Consider the following 21431-nt stretch of genomic DNA (forward strand, 5'->3'; position numbering starts at 1 on the left):
AAAACGCTTAGATAACCTCCCGTGCCGGCACCCCCCCCCGTGGGAAGTGCTGGCAGGGGAGGCTGTCTGAGCGTATCGGGGAGAAGGATGCAGGTCCCCTGCACCGCTGCGGGGGATCTGTATCTTAACCCCGCTGCCTGCCCGGCGCCCGGGACTGCATGTCCCGGGCGTCGGGCGCTAGACCCCGAATATAGGCCGCACCCCCACTTTAAAAACTTAAAGTGGGGGAAAAAAGTGCGGCCTATATTCGAGCCAATACGGTATATATATTTTTTTTTATTTTTTTTTTTTATTTTTTTTTTTTTTACAAGTGGATTTTTTTTTTAACTCGTTAATGGATTTGTGTTGCCGCAGAGACTTCTTATTGACTGTTTCTCATAGAGAATACTTTAGTATACCGAAATTATCGGTACCCCTCCCTTTGTTAATACCTATTACCCCCTAAAACCTAATTTCCGTTTACCAAGTGGTATGTACTCACTTTTAGTGCATCACCTTCATTCCCATCCATAACTTCCAGTATGAGTGCAGCCAATATGTTAAATCCTTGACAGTATCCAACAGACTTGTTCCATCTGGCATAGGCCAACAGGACACGTTTCAAAACCACTCGATCTTGCTCTGCCTCCTGTCCGCAATAGGAGCTGCAGCCTGTTCTGTGTAGATCCTAAGGAGATTAATAAAGCATGGACATTTCCTTCACCAAATGCATTCATCAAGATGTACTTCAGAAAGGATTATGCATTACACGAAAGTTCATTTAAGCCACACATACTTTTGCACAAAATTGACAGTTTCTGTGTTTTGACAGAACCGTGCCTGAAAAAGCTCTTCAAAAAAGCATACTTTAGTAAATCATATTGCATGATTAAACAGCTGAGCTATGTCTGAATCACTTGGTGAGTCAACTAGTATTTAACATTAAGCAAAACTTCAATGTAGCATAACCAGTTGTAGACTGGTCTGTACAAACAAGAATTTCAAGTCCATGCTTTAGAAAACTTAAAAGGAACAGTCTAGTATCCCATATAGCCCTACTAATGAAGAATGAATATTAAAGAACTTTGTAAGTACTTTAATATACATTCTTTACCAGTAAGGGAAAAATATCCAAAACATATCTTTAGAAGAAGATTCAGCACACTCCACCTCTGTACTCCACTATTTCCACCAGTTCTGGCAAGAAAGTTCTGAACGGTGGTTATTTCTGTGCTTGATCACCATCATCTAGGTATGCCTATTTTACTTCAGTATAAAGGATTATGAGGGGGTAGTACTTTATTTATTTATACTAATAAAAAAAAAAACTCAATCCAAAATGTTAGTAACCCATATCAATGTGAGAAGAATTATGGTAATATTACATTTCTTTTGGGCTCAAAAGATAAAGTAAACTTTTTTGTTAAGATCACGATTAAAATTAAACTAATAATGACATTATAGTTTATAAGGTTCACTTAAAAGTTGTTACCTTAACTATCTGTATACCCATGGAGTCATCATCAGGATTGCTTCTTTCATTGAATGTAAAGCGAAGGGTTTTTTCCCAGTCAATAGAAATACTGTGCAAGTAGTGGTCTGCTAAGTTTAGCCATACCTAGAAGAAACGAGCACCATTATTTTATTTGCATGCTATAACACTCCACAGCCTAAGGTGACTGGGTAAGTAAGCACAATGAGAAACACCTCCCTTGCCTGTTATTCCATGGGGTCTCAATCATAAATATATCTATGAAATGGAACTTATATGCATTTTAGTTTGGAACACTTAGACATGCCAACCAACATTCCAGGTGTCCAAATCGGGACTTTGTCGTTGGATGTGACCAGATTTGGGCAAGGGTTGGACTGCCTGTCTACCTTAACACAGCTTCAGCTGCTAAAGAGGACAGTGTTACTGGGCTAATCAAGGAAAATTAGAGGACCTTTCCAAATGACCAATGATCCACAAAGCAAGACAGTGCCTAAGAAAAGGAAATGTCCCACGGAAGGTAGTCTGCCAACAACATAATTTGCATTAGAAGTTAAAAAAAAAAGAAGTTTTCAAAACACACACAAAAAAAAAAAAATTATAAAAAAAAAACCAACAACTTACTCTCTGCCTCCATTCTTTTGGTATACCGGTTGGGAGTCTGGCCACAGCTTTAAGAGCATCATACCACTATAAAAATGAAAAAGAAATTATATATATGTATTTATCACTGTGAGCTTGCGAGCAGTGCTCTCTCCAGCTAATGTATCGGTTTGTCTTATTCTATCAATTCTAGTCTTGTCATACCCCTTGAGTATATGTATTGTATTAAGCGCTGCATAAACTGTTGGCGCTATATAAATAAAAGATAAATAATAAATAAATAATACATTAAATACAAACATTCAAATGTTGCTTGAGAAAATAAATCCAAAACTCAAATATCACCATCTTTAAAAAGGCATAAATCCTTTACTACACTATTACAGCCACAGCATACATGAACTGAGCATGAGCAGCTCACTGTTGCATGTGCTCACAGTAGTTGGACAAGTCACTTGAAATGTGCTTATTTGTTGTAATGTATGCATGTATTTCATTCACATGTGAGTTAGGAAGAAAAACAAGTATCGTTAAAATGTTATAAACCTTGATTTTTTTAAAATGTATATTGATAAAGTTAAGTTTTCCATGGACACCAGTGAATTTTACTGCATGACATTTGGTTGTTGGAGGTTTTTTCCTCTTCTGCTAGCTGCCTCTACTAAAAGCAGGAATTATAATTCCAATTTGCAGCCAATCAAATACATGCATAAATGTGGTATGGCTCTAGTGACACAGGTTCCAAAGCTTTGTTTCATTTCATTCGTTTGTGAAAAGGTTCACTCATCTCTCCTGCTTGTTTAGCGCTCAACAATTAATCTTCATTATTGGTAATTTGAGAATAGAGTCTGTGATGCACAAAGACATGAATCCTATCACAAAGACTTTTTGATGCAGGGGAAGAACAAAAGTGGGTTATAAAAAGTATAATGTGCATTTCGAGTTATTTCTTACTTAAATTCTATTGTTCCACCTGTCAGTTCATTTATATCTACTGTTTGTTTAGAATGTTTTCAACACATTTTTTGAGGGTTCTCAAACAAAGAAAAGGTCAACTAAGTGACTGAAGCTACTTTAATGCAAATCACCTGAAATGGTAGGTAAATATCAATTTGAGATGTTGAGAGCGTGATCATGAAATCAACTGTTTCACGATCATATGATAGTCATGCCACGTGCACACATGGACATATTTGCGTTTGTTTCACTGTTCCTGGGTCTCTAATCTATTTACTTAACCAACAGGGGCTTCCTGACAGCTTGCCTGTCTCAAGTGCTCGGACTCTGCACATGTACATAGTATCAGGAACTAGAAGCAGTGCCAACTTGTGTGCCATAGGTATGGTCTCCAGCAAGATAGGATGGCGTTGCAGCTTTAGTAAAGAGGAAAGGCTTATAAACATTCTGCAGGGCACAAGGAAGCCAGAAGAACATATACATCTTGTTAAAGTACAACAACAGAAACAAAGGACATCATTTCTATTTTCTCTAGAAAACGACGTCTTGGGTATTTTTAAGCCACAGTGGTCAAAGACTCAGTAATTCAGATTTGTCCAGAATGGGCACTTATGCCAACATGTTCTTTATTTCGACAAAAGTACAATGATATATATATATAATTGTAAAATAGGTCAATATATAGGAACAGTACCTGTTGAAAGCCATTCTGCCCTAGGGAGGGTTCAAGCGTAAACTTCAACTTCATGTCCACACCTGAAGAATAAAGAATAGGGATTTCAGGACCTGTGTTGAATATAAAAATCTAAATATACTTAGATGTATTGTAGGCTAGTCGTAAGACGTAGGAAAATTCAGTGACATACTGTGTAAAGTCCTTCCGAAGAGATATGCTCCATAAACATTTATCTACGCATTGAAACTAAAGTCAGATTGGACGCTGTCCAGTGCTGAAACAGTCCAGTGCCCAAATATTTCTTTCCTTCAAACTACCACCAGACTGCTTGCAGGAATCTGAAGAACTGATCATCGGTAGGGTTGATGAGCATAGAAGAGTACCATACATGTGTGATACAAATTAAAGATAAAGTTAAAAGTTTGTCATACCCTTTGTATGTACTGTAAGAAGCGATGTGTAAATTGCTTGCGCTATATAAATAAGATAATAAACCATGCCAGTGACTACTGTTCCTGTCATTCACTGCTCATCCGGGTGTATCCAGTGCATGCGTGTACAACAGCATAATACTGTAACTGATCTTGCTTACACAACCCACTCAAGCTCACTATGTATCTAGAGGGTCATGTAGACCCCTTCAAGAGAGCTGGAGGCCCGGCAATCTAATGTCACTGGCCCCAGCCAGGTACAGCACTGTGTAAATAAATCCCCACCCAGCAACCACTGGAAACCAAGCAAAGAGCAGCCATTTGCCTGCACAGGAGTCAGCACCAGCCACAGCACAGAAAGCTCCATGTTATACAATGCTTTACCAGGTGCCTCCATTCCTCGGCTCCTGCAAGGCACCGTGTGTCCTATTCTGTGCAGGCTTCACACACTGCCAGCCAACGGCTGCTAATCCGATTAACTCTTCAATAAGAATTAACACATGATTATAGCCCTTAAGTGACAGATGGGAAGAGCCAAGCATCACTCGGTGACTCACACTAGTACGCCCCCATCAGAAGGGGCAATGCTCAGAGTGTCTCGCCCCTAGGCATGGCTAGCTGTTGGGGGAAACGGCGAGGAAAGCCTCCGTTGGGAGTAGCACTACACCCTGATCGAGCATAGATCAGCAGCGGGCATTCACCTGGCTCCAGTGTGCAGAGCAGCCGGGGTGCAGTCCGGGAGATGCAGTTCCTTTTCTTCAGCACATTGCTCAGAATATTGCCCACTCCACCCGCGTTCTGCCTCTTGAGACATCTACTCCCACGCCGCAGGGAGCACGTTAGCTTCTCCTGCCTCATGGAAACGCCGAGTCGAGATGCAATCTAAACCAAAACAGATCGCCGGCTCTCGATGGCAGCGGTGCGATCCAACTGTCATTCACCGGTGACGCAAATACATCAGTTTCTCTCCCGCCAGATATTTGTCAGACGGCAAGCAGAGGCTTCGGGTGCAGGTAATATCCGCAGTCACATTAACCAGCCATGGGCACAAGGGGCCGAGATCCGGGCGCGCATACGGTGCGAGTGTACAGGGCTTCTTTTGTTGAGGGCATCTGCACTGCAGAGGTAACCAAGAGGAGATGCAGGAAAGAGGCGGGATTAGGATGCGAGCGGCCCCGCCTACTCACAATGATATCATGCTGAAGGAGAGCGGCTCTTCCTTGTTGTTGCGTCTCGTTCACGCCGCCTACGCAACGCTATTCTTCAAAGAGATTTACGGAGAAGGGGGTCGCGGACAAACTGAGGCCCAGGAAAGGCACTAAGCGACCTGGCGTACCCTAAAATGCCATACATTCACCTACGGAAATTATCAGTGATATAAGAGCATGACGTATAAGGGAGGGCGCTCCTGACATTTGACGCAAATTATCTACCAAGGTGGCACTGTTGCACCCAAAAAGCAATAGCACAGTGATATTTTAATTTTAACACCAGTGCATAAACCATTACATTTATTGGCCTTGACTGACTAGACCTATCTCAAAACCACCATGTTCCTCAACGGGTCGTGGGTGAGATCCCTTGTAACCAACACTTAAGTTAGTAAGTTAGACTCAGTAACAAATAACTAAGGGGGTTTGTGTCTACATGGCAGCAGCTCCATTGAATCCTTAAGGCCCCCTCCCGGCAGTGTGCGGGTGATATGACATCACATCCGGGTGCTTAGGAAAGAGGATGGCATGGCAGAGGTTAAGGGGTTTTAGCTGGGATGCTGACCTAACCTGACTCGGGGCAGCAGCCAAGCAAAATACATCACTGTGTATTCCTGGTAAAAATAAAATCAATCAAATTACATAAGTCATGGGCAGCAGATGTTATTATTGTCAAATGGCCTACATATACACCAAGATCAGCCCCCAATACATGCCTGTGTGAGGCCAGCTGTGCTTCTGAAGATGGAAATGGGATGTAACAGGACTTTATTTCTTCCCAAAATATGCATAAAGCATACAGGGGAGGACAACAGACCCCCGTCCAAGCTAGCACAAATTCTTCAAAATTTGGATGGATGGATACAGTATAATGTACAGTATATGCCTTATGGATGAGCTTAAAATAGCTTGCCAAGGAAATAATTTTTTTTTTTATACCAGAAAAGCAGTGCATCGCTTAGCCCGCATTCACTGAAATGGCTCACAGAACACAGCTAAAGTTAAAACATAATGGTCCCCAAAGAGGTGAGGCGCATGCTCCTCATTTCATCTGCTAAGAATATACAAGGAAGATGAATAAAACATTACAATCTTAAAAATGCCAGCTAAATGTAAGCATTGAGGTCCCAGCTGTCTAAATTATAAATGGTGTCAGTACCGTTAAAGATAATCTCCCGGTTTATTTTTGTAAATGCATTCTTATATTGATGTAAGCGTTTTCCTGGGTGGACTACGGACCCCAGGGGCTGGAACTAGCCCAAGAGATATCAGCGGCACGGTGCATGAAGTTAATACTCCTGGGAGTATTGATGAGAATTATATACACTTTCTATGGTGAAGTTCCCTTTCCAAATATTTAGATTGAGATTGACAAAGACTATTAACCCTTTGTGTGTCAGACCAGAAACACCAAGACTCTAGCTCTCAAAGCGTTAATGTCAATAGCCCTTCCTCGCTCTTATGTATCCTCATGTGAAATCCTCTCTGGCTGACTAATGTTATATTAAATGCCAACACTCCTTTTATTATCTAGATACAGGGCCTCCGAGTCACACAGCGCCACTGAACAGTACCTTGTGTTTAAGGTTATCCCTTCAGGTGGCAAAAGCAAGGGACACCAATGTAATTCCAAGGGCTGCCACATAGGGGCCTTGGCACTTGTGGCCCCAGCTGGTGTGCCAAGGAGGAGCCTGTGTTGCACCAAAGTGCAAGAAAAAGGAAAAAAGCTAAACATTTTCAAAGAGTTGCATGGTATTAGTAATTTCAATAAGGAGAAGAGAAGAGACGGGTCCTTACTACTTCCTTGGGTACCATGTATGCCTCTAACTTGTATTGATCGTTTTGAAATGATCCCACTTGGTGCAACTTTTTACATATTGTTAGGTACACTCAGTAAATTGTACACTACATAGAGGCATGTATCCTTACACACATTCACAAGTAACACTTGCATGCAGGACGTTAATACACACAAATCATTTTACTCACGGGTTTAGATATCCACGGTTGCGCGAACACTGCTTTTATGACCAAAACCTTTTCTGAACGCCAAACGAACGTGATTGAGCGATACATAGTCACTAAACCATAGCTGCAACCAAATACACGGTCAGGAAAATTATCTGTATAGCTACAGTTTGATTGCATATTTATGCTCCATGATATAATATGGCTTGCCAACAACTTGACTGTTCCTGTCCTCTCTGACCTCAGGATATGTCCAATCATTTACAAACATAAATCAATCAAAGCCCCTTGCACCATAAAACTAGAGGCATCCTATGTTACCATGTAAACTCCCAATTTCATGACTACATCCCAGGGATTAAGAGCTCAATTCTCCCCTTAGGAAGAAACATACACAACACTTGTGTTTGTTTGATCTAAGCGAGGTTGGGATGACAAGTTACAAGATGTGTTGGCCAGTTTTGAATTCTTGAAGGTAAGCTCGCGTTCAAACTGTCATCGCAGAAGCCAGTAACAGTATATTGGGAAGTTATATTTAAAAATGTGACTGTTGTTCAAAGATTGAAAAGCAGTCACAGCAATGTCAAGTACGTTCCTATGGTGAAACAACCAGGTTTCAAGCATTAACCCTAATGGTATCTGCCCAGTGCTGACGTATTAAAAATTATAAATATATATACATACACAAATATATATATATTACATATTGTATTCTGTCACAATAGTTTGTTTTCTTCATTCATCCTAAGGCATATGCCGAGCTTTGCAGTTGATCTCCTTTCTCACAATATCACCTCCATTAATCACCATTTCCTTTTTATTTCCATTTAATGACCAGGATACCGCACTTTACAGACAAAGCAGATGCATTAGACCTAAGTGTATGATGTGCTGCATCGTTTCAGGATGCGGTTGCTATGGAAACACCTGCTACAGGCAGTGATTTGATTACAGCCCTGTTAAATTTGGAAAGCATCAACCTAAACTTGGGAGCTGCTAAAATATGGAGAGGTATTTTGCAAGCACAAGTCCTTTATAACACTTTTTTATAAAAAAAAAAAAAAAAAAAAAAAAATTACATTATGCTGCAGCACATTGTTCAAATAAGTTACTCAAAACAATTAAAGGGACACTGGCAGCTACACAGCAAGTTTTTTTTTTAAAAGGGGTTTTGTGAATTTAAAAAACAAAAACGCGACAGCTATTTAGTTTTTTGCCAGTGCTACAAAATGTGTTGCCTCTTTTGAATAAAAACGGGTTTTGACCTTTCCGTTTATATAGCACCAGCAGATTCCATAGCGCTGTATTTTGAGCTATACATTCTGCTAGTCTGTATACATCTCTTCCTGGGGACTTGTTCCACCAAAGATCATATGAAGAAGCTCATGATATAAGAAACTGCACATAGTTGCCTGAATAAAGGTAAATGTGCCGTAGCTTCACACTCGGTCCAGTGTTAAAGGCTTATATACAAGTCTGCGTAGACTAATATTAATGCCTATGAGCAGAGCATACACATTACTACAGAGATTCTTCCCAGAAAAATGTGTATATGTTTTCTGCACACTAAGTGGCAATAATACAGTTACACAGTAGTGCTCCTATGGGTTTTTACATCAAAACAGTTTGTGCTGCCCCTACGAGGTGGGTATGTTTTAATGGGAGAAAGGACTTTACACCTGATGGTTGCAATGGCAGGAATTCTGGATTCACACATATGCGCAAGAGATTAAAATGATCCGTTATGACGTTTTGTCACATTTCCGAGTCTATGTTGCACATGTTATGACCCTGCATCAGTTATTTATGCAACTGCAACTCATGTCTCCATATAAACTGCATAAATCTATTTTAAACTCAATATCAAAAATATTGTGTCTTGAAATTTTCGCTACCTACTATCCTGTAACCAAGAAGAAAACAGCTAGAGATTTACAAAAGCAGCCAATATGACTGCCGCTTAACACATTTTGCTTATCTTAGAGATGCAGTCCAGATTTCCCTTGACTACTTGCTGACTTCAAAATCTATTTCAGAAGAAATTAGAACTAATTATATTATTGCACGCGTAATAAGGTCAGTTATTCCTTGTCATTTGTAATCATAACAAAGCTTGAGTGCAATTAACTACAACAAGGAATCTAGCTCTACTAGTTGATAAGATTGTATCACATTTAGCTATGCTTGCAAAACCTTAATTTTTTGCAATTAATTGGTATTTGGAAAGAATACATTTAGGTTGCCCACTGGCTGCATTACAGGCTTCTATAATGAATATATTGTTCTTTGTCCGTTCTGTTGTATGGGGTTGGCTATACAAATTATTTGTAATTTCTTACTGTTCTTTATGATGTTCACTGTGCAGTGAGTGTTTACAAATTATTTTATTTTGACATTTATTTTAAGGATGACAAAATTTATATACGTTTTCATTTTTCCAAAACAAAAAAGCTTTTGTGTACCACCTTCGGCCGACAAAATAGGTTAAAGGCTGCTGCCGCTTTTTTGAAAACCGTTGATGTTAAAAATAAAACAAAACCACCATCTAGCACACTAAAAGTTTTATAGTTTACATTCATTTAGAAATTTGAACCATTTGGACCATCTTTTCTCCCCATTTTTCCTGACTTAGAGACTTAGAGACCTTAATCAGTTCTTGTCTTATCTTAAATTCTGAATTAAACTAGCCTCCCCTGAAACATGACAATCTGCATTGGTATAAACCTTTGGGGTTATTGCCACTTTCCAATATTCATGAGGATTCGTCCATGAATGATTCCTTACATCTAACACAACCAGCGTGAGGGTGACACATTAAGAAAATCAATGTACGTAACAAGTGATAAAACTGAAAGAAAGAGGAGTTAAATGAACACATCACTAAACATCCCAATGCAATAATCATGTGTTTGGTTAATGTTTACTGTACCTGTACACAATGTACTGCCACGCTGCATGTCAACAAAACAGAGACAGGAACGTTAGCTTAGTCTGTCTTAGCTTAAGCCATTTATGCGACTCATAAAAACTACACAGCTCTTCACTACAGTAGTAAGCAATATGTCTGTGATATCGGTGTGGACGACTGCTTGAAGACAGGTCTCATATCTTAACGGCAAGAGCCAGGGTTGTTAGAAAGGGGATCTATGATTAATTCTGAAAACGGTAAAGAGCTGGCACTCATAACAGTGTATCAGGATACATGATCAAACACATGATGCTTTTCAGGAGAGAAGATTGTTTATTTTCTAAACAAAAGGTTATTACTAAATCGCTTCAAGGTATTTTTCTTGGAATATTAGTGTTCCTTCACAACTATTTGTGAAAGAAAACAAAAATCTAATATTTGCATTTACAGTAGATTTGTGAGTTTATGCGATATCAAAAAAGTGCTGTTCCCCCCTTCTGAATAATGTTAAGTCACCCGACCCTTCCTTAAAAGAATTCTTTAATCAAGTAAAACACTGCCATGCATTCATATTTTTGCTGGGGATACTTAATTATCATATGGTACAACAGAAAGCAGACACTGATAGGTTGTTGCCATAGAAAATTTGAAACAAACACTTTTGTTTGTGTTGTGACACAGATTTCTTTGCTTGACATACCATAGAGTGCAATATTTTCTCTATATAGAACAGCAAAGTTAATGCATTTGGATACTGTATGCATTTAATAGACGTTCAAATGTACAGGTGTCCTGCCTTTTTGGTTTGGATGAAATTCAGAGGGCTTTTTACCGTTGGAAACCAAATTCGTTGTGACTCACACTAGCTGTCTCACATGCTTATTCACGTTCTCTCAATGTCATCCCTACCATCTATGCAGACCACTTCTGCCTCCCTGACTCGTTTCTTACACTTTAGCTTCTATTCTTGGCCCTTCTTTGTTCACCACTCCTCCTGCCTCTTCTTTCGTCACCTGCTTCTCCGTAAACCAAGCCTTACGGAACAGTTCCGCAAAAGTGTGGATCTTACGGACATGCCTGCGGCTTCACTCTTTTGTGTAAGTACTCAGAGAGGCAAGAATAACGAAGACTGATTCATAGTGAAAGAGAAGCCTGTCTGCACTTCTCTTTCCACGTTAAATCTGTCTGCATTATTCTGGTGTGTTGGTGTACTGCCCAAGAAAAAGAGAGGAGCCATGACTACAGCTTCTCTGCATTCCTCCAATCTGGGGAGAGGGTGTGTCCGGATGCTCCGCCCTTTTGCGGATGTGCTCCAGGAGGCCTGGTTCATGGAGAAGGGGATGAAGAAAGGGAAAAAAAGAAAAAAAAAAAAAAAAAAAAAAAGACAAAAGGGAGAGCTGACGAAGAAAGAAGAACAGGAAGAGGCAAGAGAAGAAACAGAGCTGCGGGAAAGGAGACAGACACAGAAGCAGTCAGCGGAGACGGTCGAGAGACATTGAGGGAGAGCGTGACAGAGCATGAGTAAGTATTAGTGAGTTAAAAAGACAACCAAAAATTTAATTTAAAAAAACCTGAAAATTGGGGTCTCTCCTCGTTTTCGGACATTCATAAAAATTGACTAAATTCACAATTTTCGTTAAAATTTAAATTTGTACGAATTTGAGTGCATAATCTAGTATTCATTGAGAAGATATTTTGAGTGCTTATGAATGTCCACATGACAGCTAGGTTTAAAAGTGGGTGATGTTTTACTCAGTATGCATTATGGATCATAGCTGTTCACTACTGCATTCAGGACAGATTTCAACTTATGCAGATGACCAAAATGTCACTGCAACTTGGGCTAGATAGACTGTGCTTTATTTTATCTTTTATTACAGGTAATACTTACGCCTTTTCTGTGAAACTGCCTGCAAACACGCCGTGACAATATCGCAATTCTTCTGCAGTTTGTTTTGGAGTCTGTCCTTCTGCTTCAGCTGACGTAAGAGTTTGGCAGACTGAACTCCAATTTGGTGGTCCAGCTCTCCTCTTATGGATTTTAGTTCTCCAATATCTGAAATAACAAAGGTTAAAAGTAATTAAACCACGTCGTTTTCTTCAATACCTCATCTAGCGAATTCATTTCAGACTGGGGATGATTTTCCATGTTCTTCAGCAGGGGATTTACACCTGGGCAGCCCCTTCCTTACTGCAAGTCCCCAGTTCCTCCTTAACCATGACAAAAAAGTGAGGCCATGATACCTTGTATCTTGCACACCGCCATTAGTTCCCCCACTGCCCAGTATGATCAGAGACAAAAAGACAACCTTTGGAACCATGAATCATTCCTTGTGTAAACACCGCAACGCGTAGCCTGCTGGCTTCAAGGGGAGAATGGATACCACCAATCTTTTAATTAAAACTTCTTAGCATGTGGCATAAAGCCCATAAAATTAAGAAAAACAATTACCTACCAGTGAAATTAAATGCATTCTCACAGGAGGAATAAACACTTTAAACTACTACCTCAAACAAATCTCTTGGAAACATACAGAAATGAATAAAACTCATTTTCAGTATAGTTTTGATTAACTCTTATTGGGTATTTTAAAGCAAAACAGGGTAGAAATCCAGACTTCCCCAAATATTCGAGCGATTAGCCAAAACATCAAATGTGCTGTACAACAAGAAGATGGACAGTGTTTTAGTAACTCGTCATTACATAAGTTGCGGTGGGTAAAAGTTAATAGAAACCCTTCCACTTAAATTTAAGGGGCAGTAGAAGTATTGTTAAACACTCATCTACACACACCAGACAAGCCAGAAGGCTTGCTTTTCCCTCAGATATCTCATGGTGCTTTCACAACCACAAGGGATTCTGGGTAGGCACATGCAAACAAGGTTAACAATTATCACCTTTGCCTCTATATCCACTTTATACATGGATTCCTTGAAAGTAATTGCCTGCTGTACAAGACAGCCTTTAGACAAAACTCAGGAAGAGGTACAATAGCCAGATCACCACTCATGGACAGCTGTTTCGTCCTTCATGGGACTCGTCAGCATGAGGTTGTGATACTGGCTTAATAGTATGAGGCTTGGGGTAACTAAGAAATATCATTACATAAGTTGTGGTGGGTAAAAGGTAATAGAAACCCTTCCACTTAAATTTAAGGGGCAGTAGAAGTATTGTTAAACACTCATAACATCAGCCTAATTGGCATTAGATTAGTACATATGGCAGAAAGGGCAGACAGAGCAAGGTCTGCGGCTGAATAACCTCTGAATATCTCCTGCAAGCCTAAGAGCTGGGGTAGAGGTGGAGGGGGAAATGCATTTGGAGAAAGTGTACAGAACCATATGTATACCTGGGAACTTCTGAGCTCCAGCTAGCTGGAGCCTTCCCTCGCAAGACGCGGCCAGGACTGCCTACTGGCGTCAGTGGGTGGTCCCGTGACATCGAGGGTCAAGACCCCGCTCCTGCCACCCAGATGATTCTCGTGTTGACCTCAGAGCACTGAAAAAGCAGTGCTTCACCTGGAGTTCTCTGGGGCAATCTCAGAGAGTTCCCAGGTATGACCATATGTAGTACATTTAATAGATTGTAAGCTCACCTGTTTCTGTAAGTCTGATTGTTATGTTATACTACTTGTCATGTTCTGTTTACCGATTCTGCGGACTATGATGGTGCTATAAAAAATAATAATAGGGGTCTTCTAATTATATACACAAGATCCATGGTATGGATACAGATTTTTTGTTAGCCTTTCGTGATGTAGAACGTATGAGACCACTGCATCATCCTGCCTCTCTGTACCATACTGCTGTATTATGGCAGGAGACCTGTAAATTACCTCTATGTATATATTGACTTTTTCCCCCCACCGTGAAACCTCTGCAGGTGCCAGCTGCGCCCTAACTCATAATGCAAACACAATTTGTCTATGTACACAAGACACTTATCAGACAGATAAATCAAGGGTTTCTTGTAACACGTTAACCTTCCCCACACCCTTTGGTGCCATGGTTACCGGAAAAATATTCCAAGGAAATGTACTTAATCATGACAGTATATTTAATAAATCAGGAAAAAAACAACAATGTGACCTTCTAGAGTGGTACCTGTTGCACGGCAGAGAAAACAAGTCCTGTTTGCTTTGTTTAAATGTCCTTCAGGCATCTGTAGATGTTCTACCAGTGAATCAAATTAACTTACAATGTGTTCTCCACCGAACAACGGATAGATTTAGAAAAACAGAATCGTATAATGAACGCTGATTGCCGCTCAGAAAGAGAAATTAAACTCAATTATTTAGGCTTCGATATCCATCTTCCTTACCATGATTTTAACATTTCTCAAATACAGTACAGGAAAACATTTTGTATCGGTTTCTATGAAGAAGTTATGCATTGCAGTATTAGTTCTAGAAAAGATGGACCCTTTGGTCGAAGTTGACATATTTTATAGGGCAAACATATTAAAATATTGCAAGGTCACATAAGCTTTACGACCTCAGAGGTCTCTTGTTCAGATGGAAGATGTCTGAGGAAGAGATCACTGGGGTCCTAAAAGGAAATTGTTATGGGCAATATCTTAATAAAATCATATAACCCACCAAATGGTTATGCACATGTAATGCATAATAGGCCTGTAAATTGTCCCATGCTATATACAATTAGAGGGGTAAAAAAGAAACCCTCTACCCCCATGGGAGAGATTATAATGAATGGTTGGCCCTGAAGATTATTTCGTGCAGCCAGACCAATATGATTATGTGAAGATGGGATAGCTACTGTGGTCCAAATCAGCGATCCAGCAGAGGATGGGAGTCAAAGGACATAGTAAAGGACGACAGAACTTCTCGTGAATCTGTCGATTAGGGACAACACCAAGTCTTCTATGCATATCAAAACAATAGGGGATTATTAAACAATGGTTACAATTTAAAGTAGGCACTGGAACACAATAGATGGAAGGACTAACACAAAATAAAAAACACAATTAGATGGGGTAAACATAAGGTGGCTCATAAGAACATTGCCTATAGGAAAAGCCTACCTTCTCCATGCACTTATCTCCAGCACTCCCACTAATATATATATGACCAAAAGACACCCCTCCTAAATAATGAAGCATAGGTGGTTCAGCCACATTGCTAACAGGTATATAAAATCAAGCACATAAGCAAGCCCTCTCCATAGACAAGCATGTAATTTTCTCGCTGTGTTTTGTGCATTTATTGGTCATTATTATTAGAGTAAACAACAAGGGAATCTGAGTTTTTAAGTGTTTCACGCTCTTTAGGTTGTGCGCTCCTCTATATGTGTATAAAACATGTAATTTGGCAGTAGTAAAGAGCTTGGGGACTTTAAACATGGTAATGTCCTAGGACACCACAAGACAGTTTGGGAAATTTCTGCCCTGGTCCATTGTAAGTGCTATTATTGCAACATTAAAGTGTCTAGCAGTAAGAGCTTAGCCACAAAGTGTGTGAGAATCACCTGTCCTTTTGGGTGAATGTGCACAATTTTGGGGACCTCAAAATACGTCATATATATTATGTATAAAAAAAAAAAAAAAAAGATAATTTGCGTACACCATGCTCTAAAATTCAAACCTATAAAAATAAAGCGACACCGATTCTGGTAAACTAGTAGTAAACAATAAAGTGTTTACAGAGCAAGGTATATCCACAGATTGGGCACAATTTCCTTCCCATGGTCTCTTCCTAAATTTGTCAAACTACAGGGAGCAGGCCACAGCACAGTGACTACAGAGGAGGCTTTAGAGCTACAGAGAGGATTAAGAGCAAAACCCTATGCAATCTTTAGCAAGACTAGTTGGTCTGTATTATTCTCTTTGGATGCTGCAAATATAATTCAGTATTTTGGGGTACTGAGGTACTTTCAGTACAAAGGTAGTAATAATCTAAGAAATCATACCTTGACAGCTGCTTCCTATACCATCAGGCTCCGATGTTATCCAATTCCTATATTGCTCAAGCTATAATTGATGCATCACCCCACCCCTTCAGTCAACATCCATAGTGAGTAATGTTGACAGAATAGGGAACCATGCCTTACCTGCCACCCCTCTCCCACACCTTTATTTTAGGGCAAAGTTTGCTTTTTCAATCCGGAAGCAGACAGACAATAATGTTCATAGCACAAGATCATTTTACTGACAGTATTGCAATGCTACATTTTCAACAATGTATTGTGTTATCGGCTCTAGACAATCTGACAATAGTGCAACTCTCAAAAGGTAATGTGGCGTATTCTGGCCTAGGGTGGCAGATCGGGGTAGGGTAGTCCCTAGCTGCACCACTTCTCCAGGGGATGATCGGCTTCATTAGTAACCAGCAACTCTCATTAGGCCAGTTGGGGAGATCAAAGCTTTCCCTTGCAACAGGCCCAGTTGTACAACACCAAACCGCGCATAGTGCCACACTATTGTTTCACGTATGAACTAATGCAGAATGCAATTAGACATCATATTCCGGCACACTTAATAAGTAGATGGGCAGTGGACGAGGAGACTCCTCATGTTTCTTGGGCTCAAGGCACTACCCTGGGTCCAGACTAGCGCAGCAACCCCTTAAGGTCATCACTGCTTCCAGCTATTCTGCCAGCATTAAACCATGGATAACCAAATACTGCATTAGTAACATCACTAGTTGAAGGCCTGGACACGAAAGGAGGCACCAGCACAGAGTTTTGGAATACACTACGTAAAAAATGCGCTGTTTTATGTGATTAAACCTGCAGCAGAAACAGTAAAATAGCAGATCTTCTAAGGTTATTGTGCTTAACATACAGGAGAGGGCCATTAATGTTTTGTCTAAGTGACACACCACCTGTTGATAACTGGTCTTGCAACATGCACAGTAGCCAAAGGGCACAAGTCTGCTAATTTCTTGGAAAACCAGTAGCCCAGAGTACTTTTCCCTTCCTTAACATTTAATGTTTGCTTTAGAGTTTGACACTCTTTTGAAGTTTAGTCTGTACATACATTACCGTGAAACCATAACGCAACGCATGGCTGCTTAACGAAGACTGACTGCTGTTCGTTTTCTCATACATTGCCTACTTATAGTATAAAATGAGACAAAACACACTGGTACATAAGAGGATGTTTAAGCTGTTTTTCATTTGGTGCTAGAGAAAACTTACTACATATATTATAATGTGTGTTTGTAACAGTGACTGAATTGTCTACATGGAGGCCTCTGAATGGGGAGGAATAAACTGCTTACTAGACAAACGTTTTCCATCCCTTCTACAGGTACAGGCCCAATTGTCCCTCGCCATAATACAGAGCTAAAATATAGTGCTCCATATAGACAACACATTGCCTGGGCACCACAGTATTTTAAGCATAAAAAAAAAAATGCAGATTTTTCCAAAGATCATATTTCTGTTGCTTTAGCAACAATGCTTTGACCCTATCAGTCCAGTCTCCTTATGTCGCACGACCAAAAGCTAGTATTAAACATTGCCTATGACATAACTGGAGATAGAGTTAGTATAATTTGTGTTTATGATCTGGGCATCTAGTATTATTATTATTATTAACAAATAATTCAGAACTAAAGCGAGATTTTTGTTAATGTAACCTGCTTTTAGATGAACACTGTACCCCCCCCCATCAGTTTTTGGTTTTGAGGGTCGCTTGTTAAGAGAGGGTCATGTGCCTCATACTGTATAGGATAGGGAAAAAGTGATTTGGATATACAGTACAGATCGGCATTTATTGTACAAAGCCAGGACCAACGGGTGAGAGGGATTTGAGGATTTAATATAATTACCAATGTATAGTTAGAATACAATATTAAAGTATTGCTTACAATCTATGCACTGCGCATAAAGGGGTTTGCTAAATCTAAACAGTAGAGGATTTCCCCATTAAGCATTTGAACATGCATCAATGAGCCTCAAGCCATTTGGCGCATAAACAAACATCACTATATAACATGTTTCCCTCTATCCCACTTTCGCGAGGGAGTAAAGACCAACGCTGAAGTTCCATTCACAGAACTCTAGACAATGCTCTGTAGTGCTTTCTGAACTGAAGATGTGACTGCATAGCCTAAAACTCATAGGACCAGAAGAGTATTGTGAGAAAGCACTGCCTGCCCGACCGATGCATTTGATTCATCTGTTGAGAAAAAAACAAAACATGGGGCACATCACCCTCGTTGCACCACTGTGTAATAGACAGGTAAGATCAATCTCTGGTCTCCCCAATGAGCCCCTTTACAATATAGAGTGTTGTGCCAAGATCCTTAACGTCACAAAGTGCTGGGATCTGAGATTATAGTAAGAATGGCAGCCATAGTGGGGGCAGCTTGGAGCACTGCCCTGGGACAGGCATAGGGCAGCGACCAAGGTAAATACACCTCTGCCTGATCCAGAAGCATTTTACCTATAGACATTGTTCATTTATATTACTATTGGGTGCTACCAACCACAGATTGATATACCATGAATCCAGAAAGGGTGGTCCCAAATAACTGTGCAAAACATTTGAGGGCTAGTGGGCTTTCTAACAAAGATTTTATACACATTTCACAGATGTAAAATGCATTATACAGTCAACCAAGCTCTTGTAGCAGAAGCTCATTGAGGGTGAACTTTCCTAACGCACTGTGATGTCTAGGATCACCTGTTTACTATGGGGAAGTTATATACCCATTTGAGCCACAAATCTACCTCCAACTCAACATTTTATACCCTAACCCCTTCAATGTGACTACCCATCATCGTGATACATTAAAGCTGTTGCTTAAATCCAGGCCTTCACCCTTCTTGTCTAGTGTATGAGCTCTTCTCAGGACAGCCCTCAGCCTACCTGTGCTTAATGCTCACACCAGCTACTACGACCACTGGTCCATATGGAAGTATATATATTATATACACACAATTTAGAGCAGCACTCTTCACGTTTGTGTGCCACACACAAGAAGCAACCATAAAATACCTAAGCCATACAAGGTCCTACTCCGGTTAGGTCATGGGAGGCCACTGAGCTCCCACATCCCTGCACTACATACTAAGGAAAAGCCAGCTCTTTCTGGATTCCTTCTCAAAATGCCCACTGGAACCCAGCTGGTCCATGAACCTAGTGTTATGATCGCAAATGTACATCTACCACGAAGAACTGTTTAGACCCTGACAGTTCCTCTGCAAAGTCACGGCTATCCGAGGGCAGAGCAATTTACAACATGTGACATAGCTGAAAGATGACATATTTCTTACACAGAACAGAAGAAACAAAACAGGTAATTTGTTACTTAAACATAAGCAAAAAGAAATTTATGTAGAGTGTAGGCGTACAAAGTCGTGTTGGGGATAATCGAGAATTTGACACCACCACTCAGTGTCCATCCAGGTTAAAATATAAATGTGGCAGCTTATGCCTAATCAAAGGCATATGTTTTAATAAATTGTTGTGTAAATTATGTGTTCAGAAAACTTAAATGGTTTTATTTGTATCAATTATATATTTGTACAAGAGAGAGTACAGGGCCCCGCCAATTGTAAGGCCATAGCTATTGTTCTGTGTAACCTTAAAGAAGGGCCCTGGTCTCTTCTGATTTGCATGGATTTAAACAGTACACAGTAATGCCAATCGGTATTAAATAGCTAATCCAAGTTATGCACAAAATAAGTATTCTGAAGCAAAATGTTAGAAGTGGAGCATTGCCACTGGTTGCTCACATTTCTCCACGTTGCATATGGATTCCTGTTTAGAGAACTCCCCTGTGCTTTTGGAATTTCACTTAAGTGACAAACAGGCAGAGAGAGAATGAGCAGCAAATACATACTGCATTCCAGGTACCAGTCATGGTAACTTTCTTAACATGCCCCTCAACGGCCGCCGAGGCAGGCAAACAGATGTGTGACTGGTCCAACAGATCGTCCACAAAGGCATCGTCGAAAATGGGTTACTTACTGCATTCTGCTTAGATACTGGATCTTCCACACATCTGCTCGATCTATACGTGCCTGGGTGCTTAAGGGTACAGTTGGCAGACACTGGCAGCCCCATTGAAGAGTACTCTGTGAGAACTTTAATATGCATTCTTTAAAACAAAAAAAATATTCTTGCCACCCACTGGCAGTTTGAAGCCAGAGCCACCGCTTAGGGGCCAATAATACATGAGATTAAAGATCAAAATTACCCGTATCCAGTGCCAAGCTTACCTTTCTGCTTCAGATACTGTATTTGATGCCTGCGACTTTGCTTCTCCGAAAGCTCCTGAAGGAAGCCAGATTCAGGATTACTTCTGCTTAGAAAGGCATCCGATCCAGATGCCTCTGTTGAGCTGTCCACACTATCATGGTAAAGATGTCCAGAGGTAGATCCAGACCGGTATGTGTCATAGAGCTCTGTAAGTAAACCATTCACGAGAGATGAGGTGCGACTACGGCCTTCTTGTGAGAAAGCCGAGTTGGCACTGTCTGCACTGCCTCTGCCACTTGAACATTCATTTGGCAACACTTCACCTTCCTGATCTTCAGGCTTTAGCGGTGTCCAGACAGCTGGAAAAGTGGGGGGCCATGAGTTGAGGTTTGCAGGAAAGCCAGATTCTGCGCCACTCTCATTGATAAACACATCACTCTCGTAATCTTCAAATAAGTCCGGCGTATCAACCTCCATGGTTACTTTGTGAGATAAGAGCCAGGGAGCAATTCCAGAATCCTGCAGTTGTTACCAACATGTCCTCCAGAGTGAAACAAACTGGAAGTAACAGAGTAGGGAATACTCGCCACCCATATCTGACTTGCTTCTTACTTTTTTGACTCCACCGTAAGATCCAAGTTTCTGACACTGGTAAAAGTTCCGGGACTGTACTACTTAGAGATACAAGGGGTGGAGACACCTTCCACTGCCTGTGCTTTCTCAGTAAGTTTGTTTTAGACTCTCCTCCTCCTGACTCAAAGTGGTGCAAACCTGTCTGGTCACTTTCTCAGTTACTTGTTTAACAGGTGAATAAGACATGTGACGTCTCCAGCCATTTCACCTGCTGGAGCTCGCAGGCATGCGTGTCAGCCTTATCCGTTCGTTTATCAGGATAGGGTGGAGAGGAAGGGATATTGAAAATCTGGCTCCAGGAGAACAGGCATTACGTACTTACTAGCTTTCACGCGGTAGTATGGAGAGTTCCATTAAATTAAACACAAAATCCATCTTGATGTTGTTACATTTTGTCTTTAAAGA

General features: G+C 40.5%; 1 protein-coding gene across 4 annotated transcripts in view; it reads right to left on the bottom strand.

Annotated features, from left to right (window-relative positions):
• Nucleotides 1-21225, bottom strand: part of LOC128491178 (TBC1 domain family member 30-like) — a 36623-nt gene extending 15398 nt beyond the window's left edge. For 2 of the 4 annotated variants that reach the window (XM_053463404.1, XM_053463402.1), the window contains exons 1-5: nucleotides 4840-5226; nucleotides 3726-3787; nucleotides 2096-2161; nucleotides 1472-1597; nucleotides 482-667 (exon numbers count right to left, since the gene is read on the bottom strand). In XM_053463404.1, coding sequence (XP_053319379.1) covers nucleotides 482-667; nucleotides 1472-1597; nucleotides 2096-2161; nucleotides 3726-3787; nucleotides 4840-4996 — 597 coding nt within the window. In that variant the 5' untranslated portion in view covers nucleotides 4997-5226. Of the gene's footprint in view, nucleotides 1-481; nucleotides 668-1471; nucleotides 1598-2095; nucleotides 2162-3725; nucleotides 3788-4839; nucleotides 5227-12116; nucleotides 12282-20413 lie in introns of those variants that run through there. The other 2 variants (XM_053463400.1, XM_053463401.1) reach the window with 2 other exon arrangements.
• Nucleotides 21226-21431: the final 206 nt, after the last annotated feature.

This window comes from Spea bombifrons, chromosome 4 (genome assembly GCF_027358695.1).
Source record: "Spea bombifrons isolate aSpeBom1 chromosome 4, aSpeBom1.2.pri, whole genome shotgun sequence".
Lineage (NCBI taxonomy): Eukaryota > Metazoa > Chordata > Amphibia > Anura > Pelobatidae > Spea > Spea bombifrons.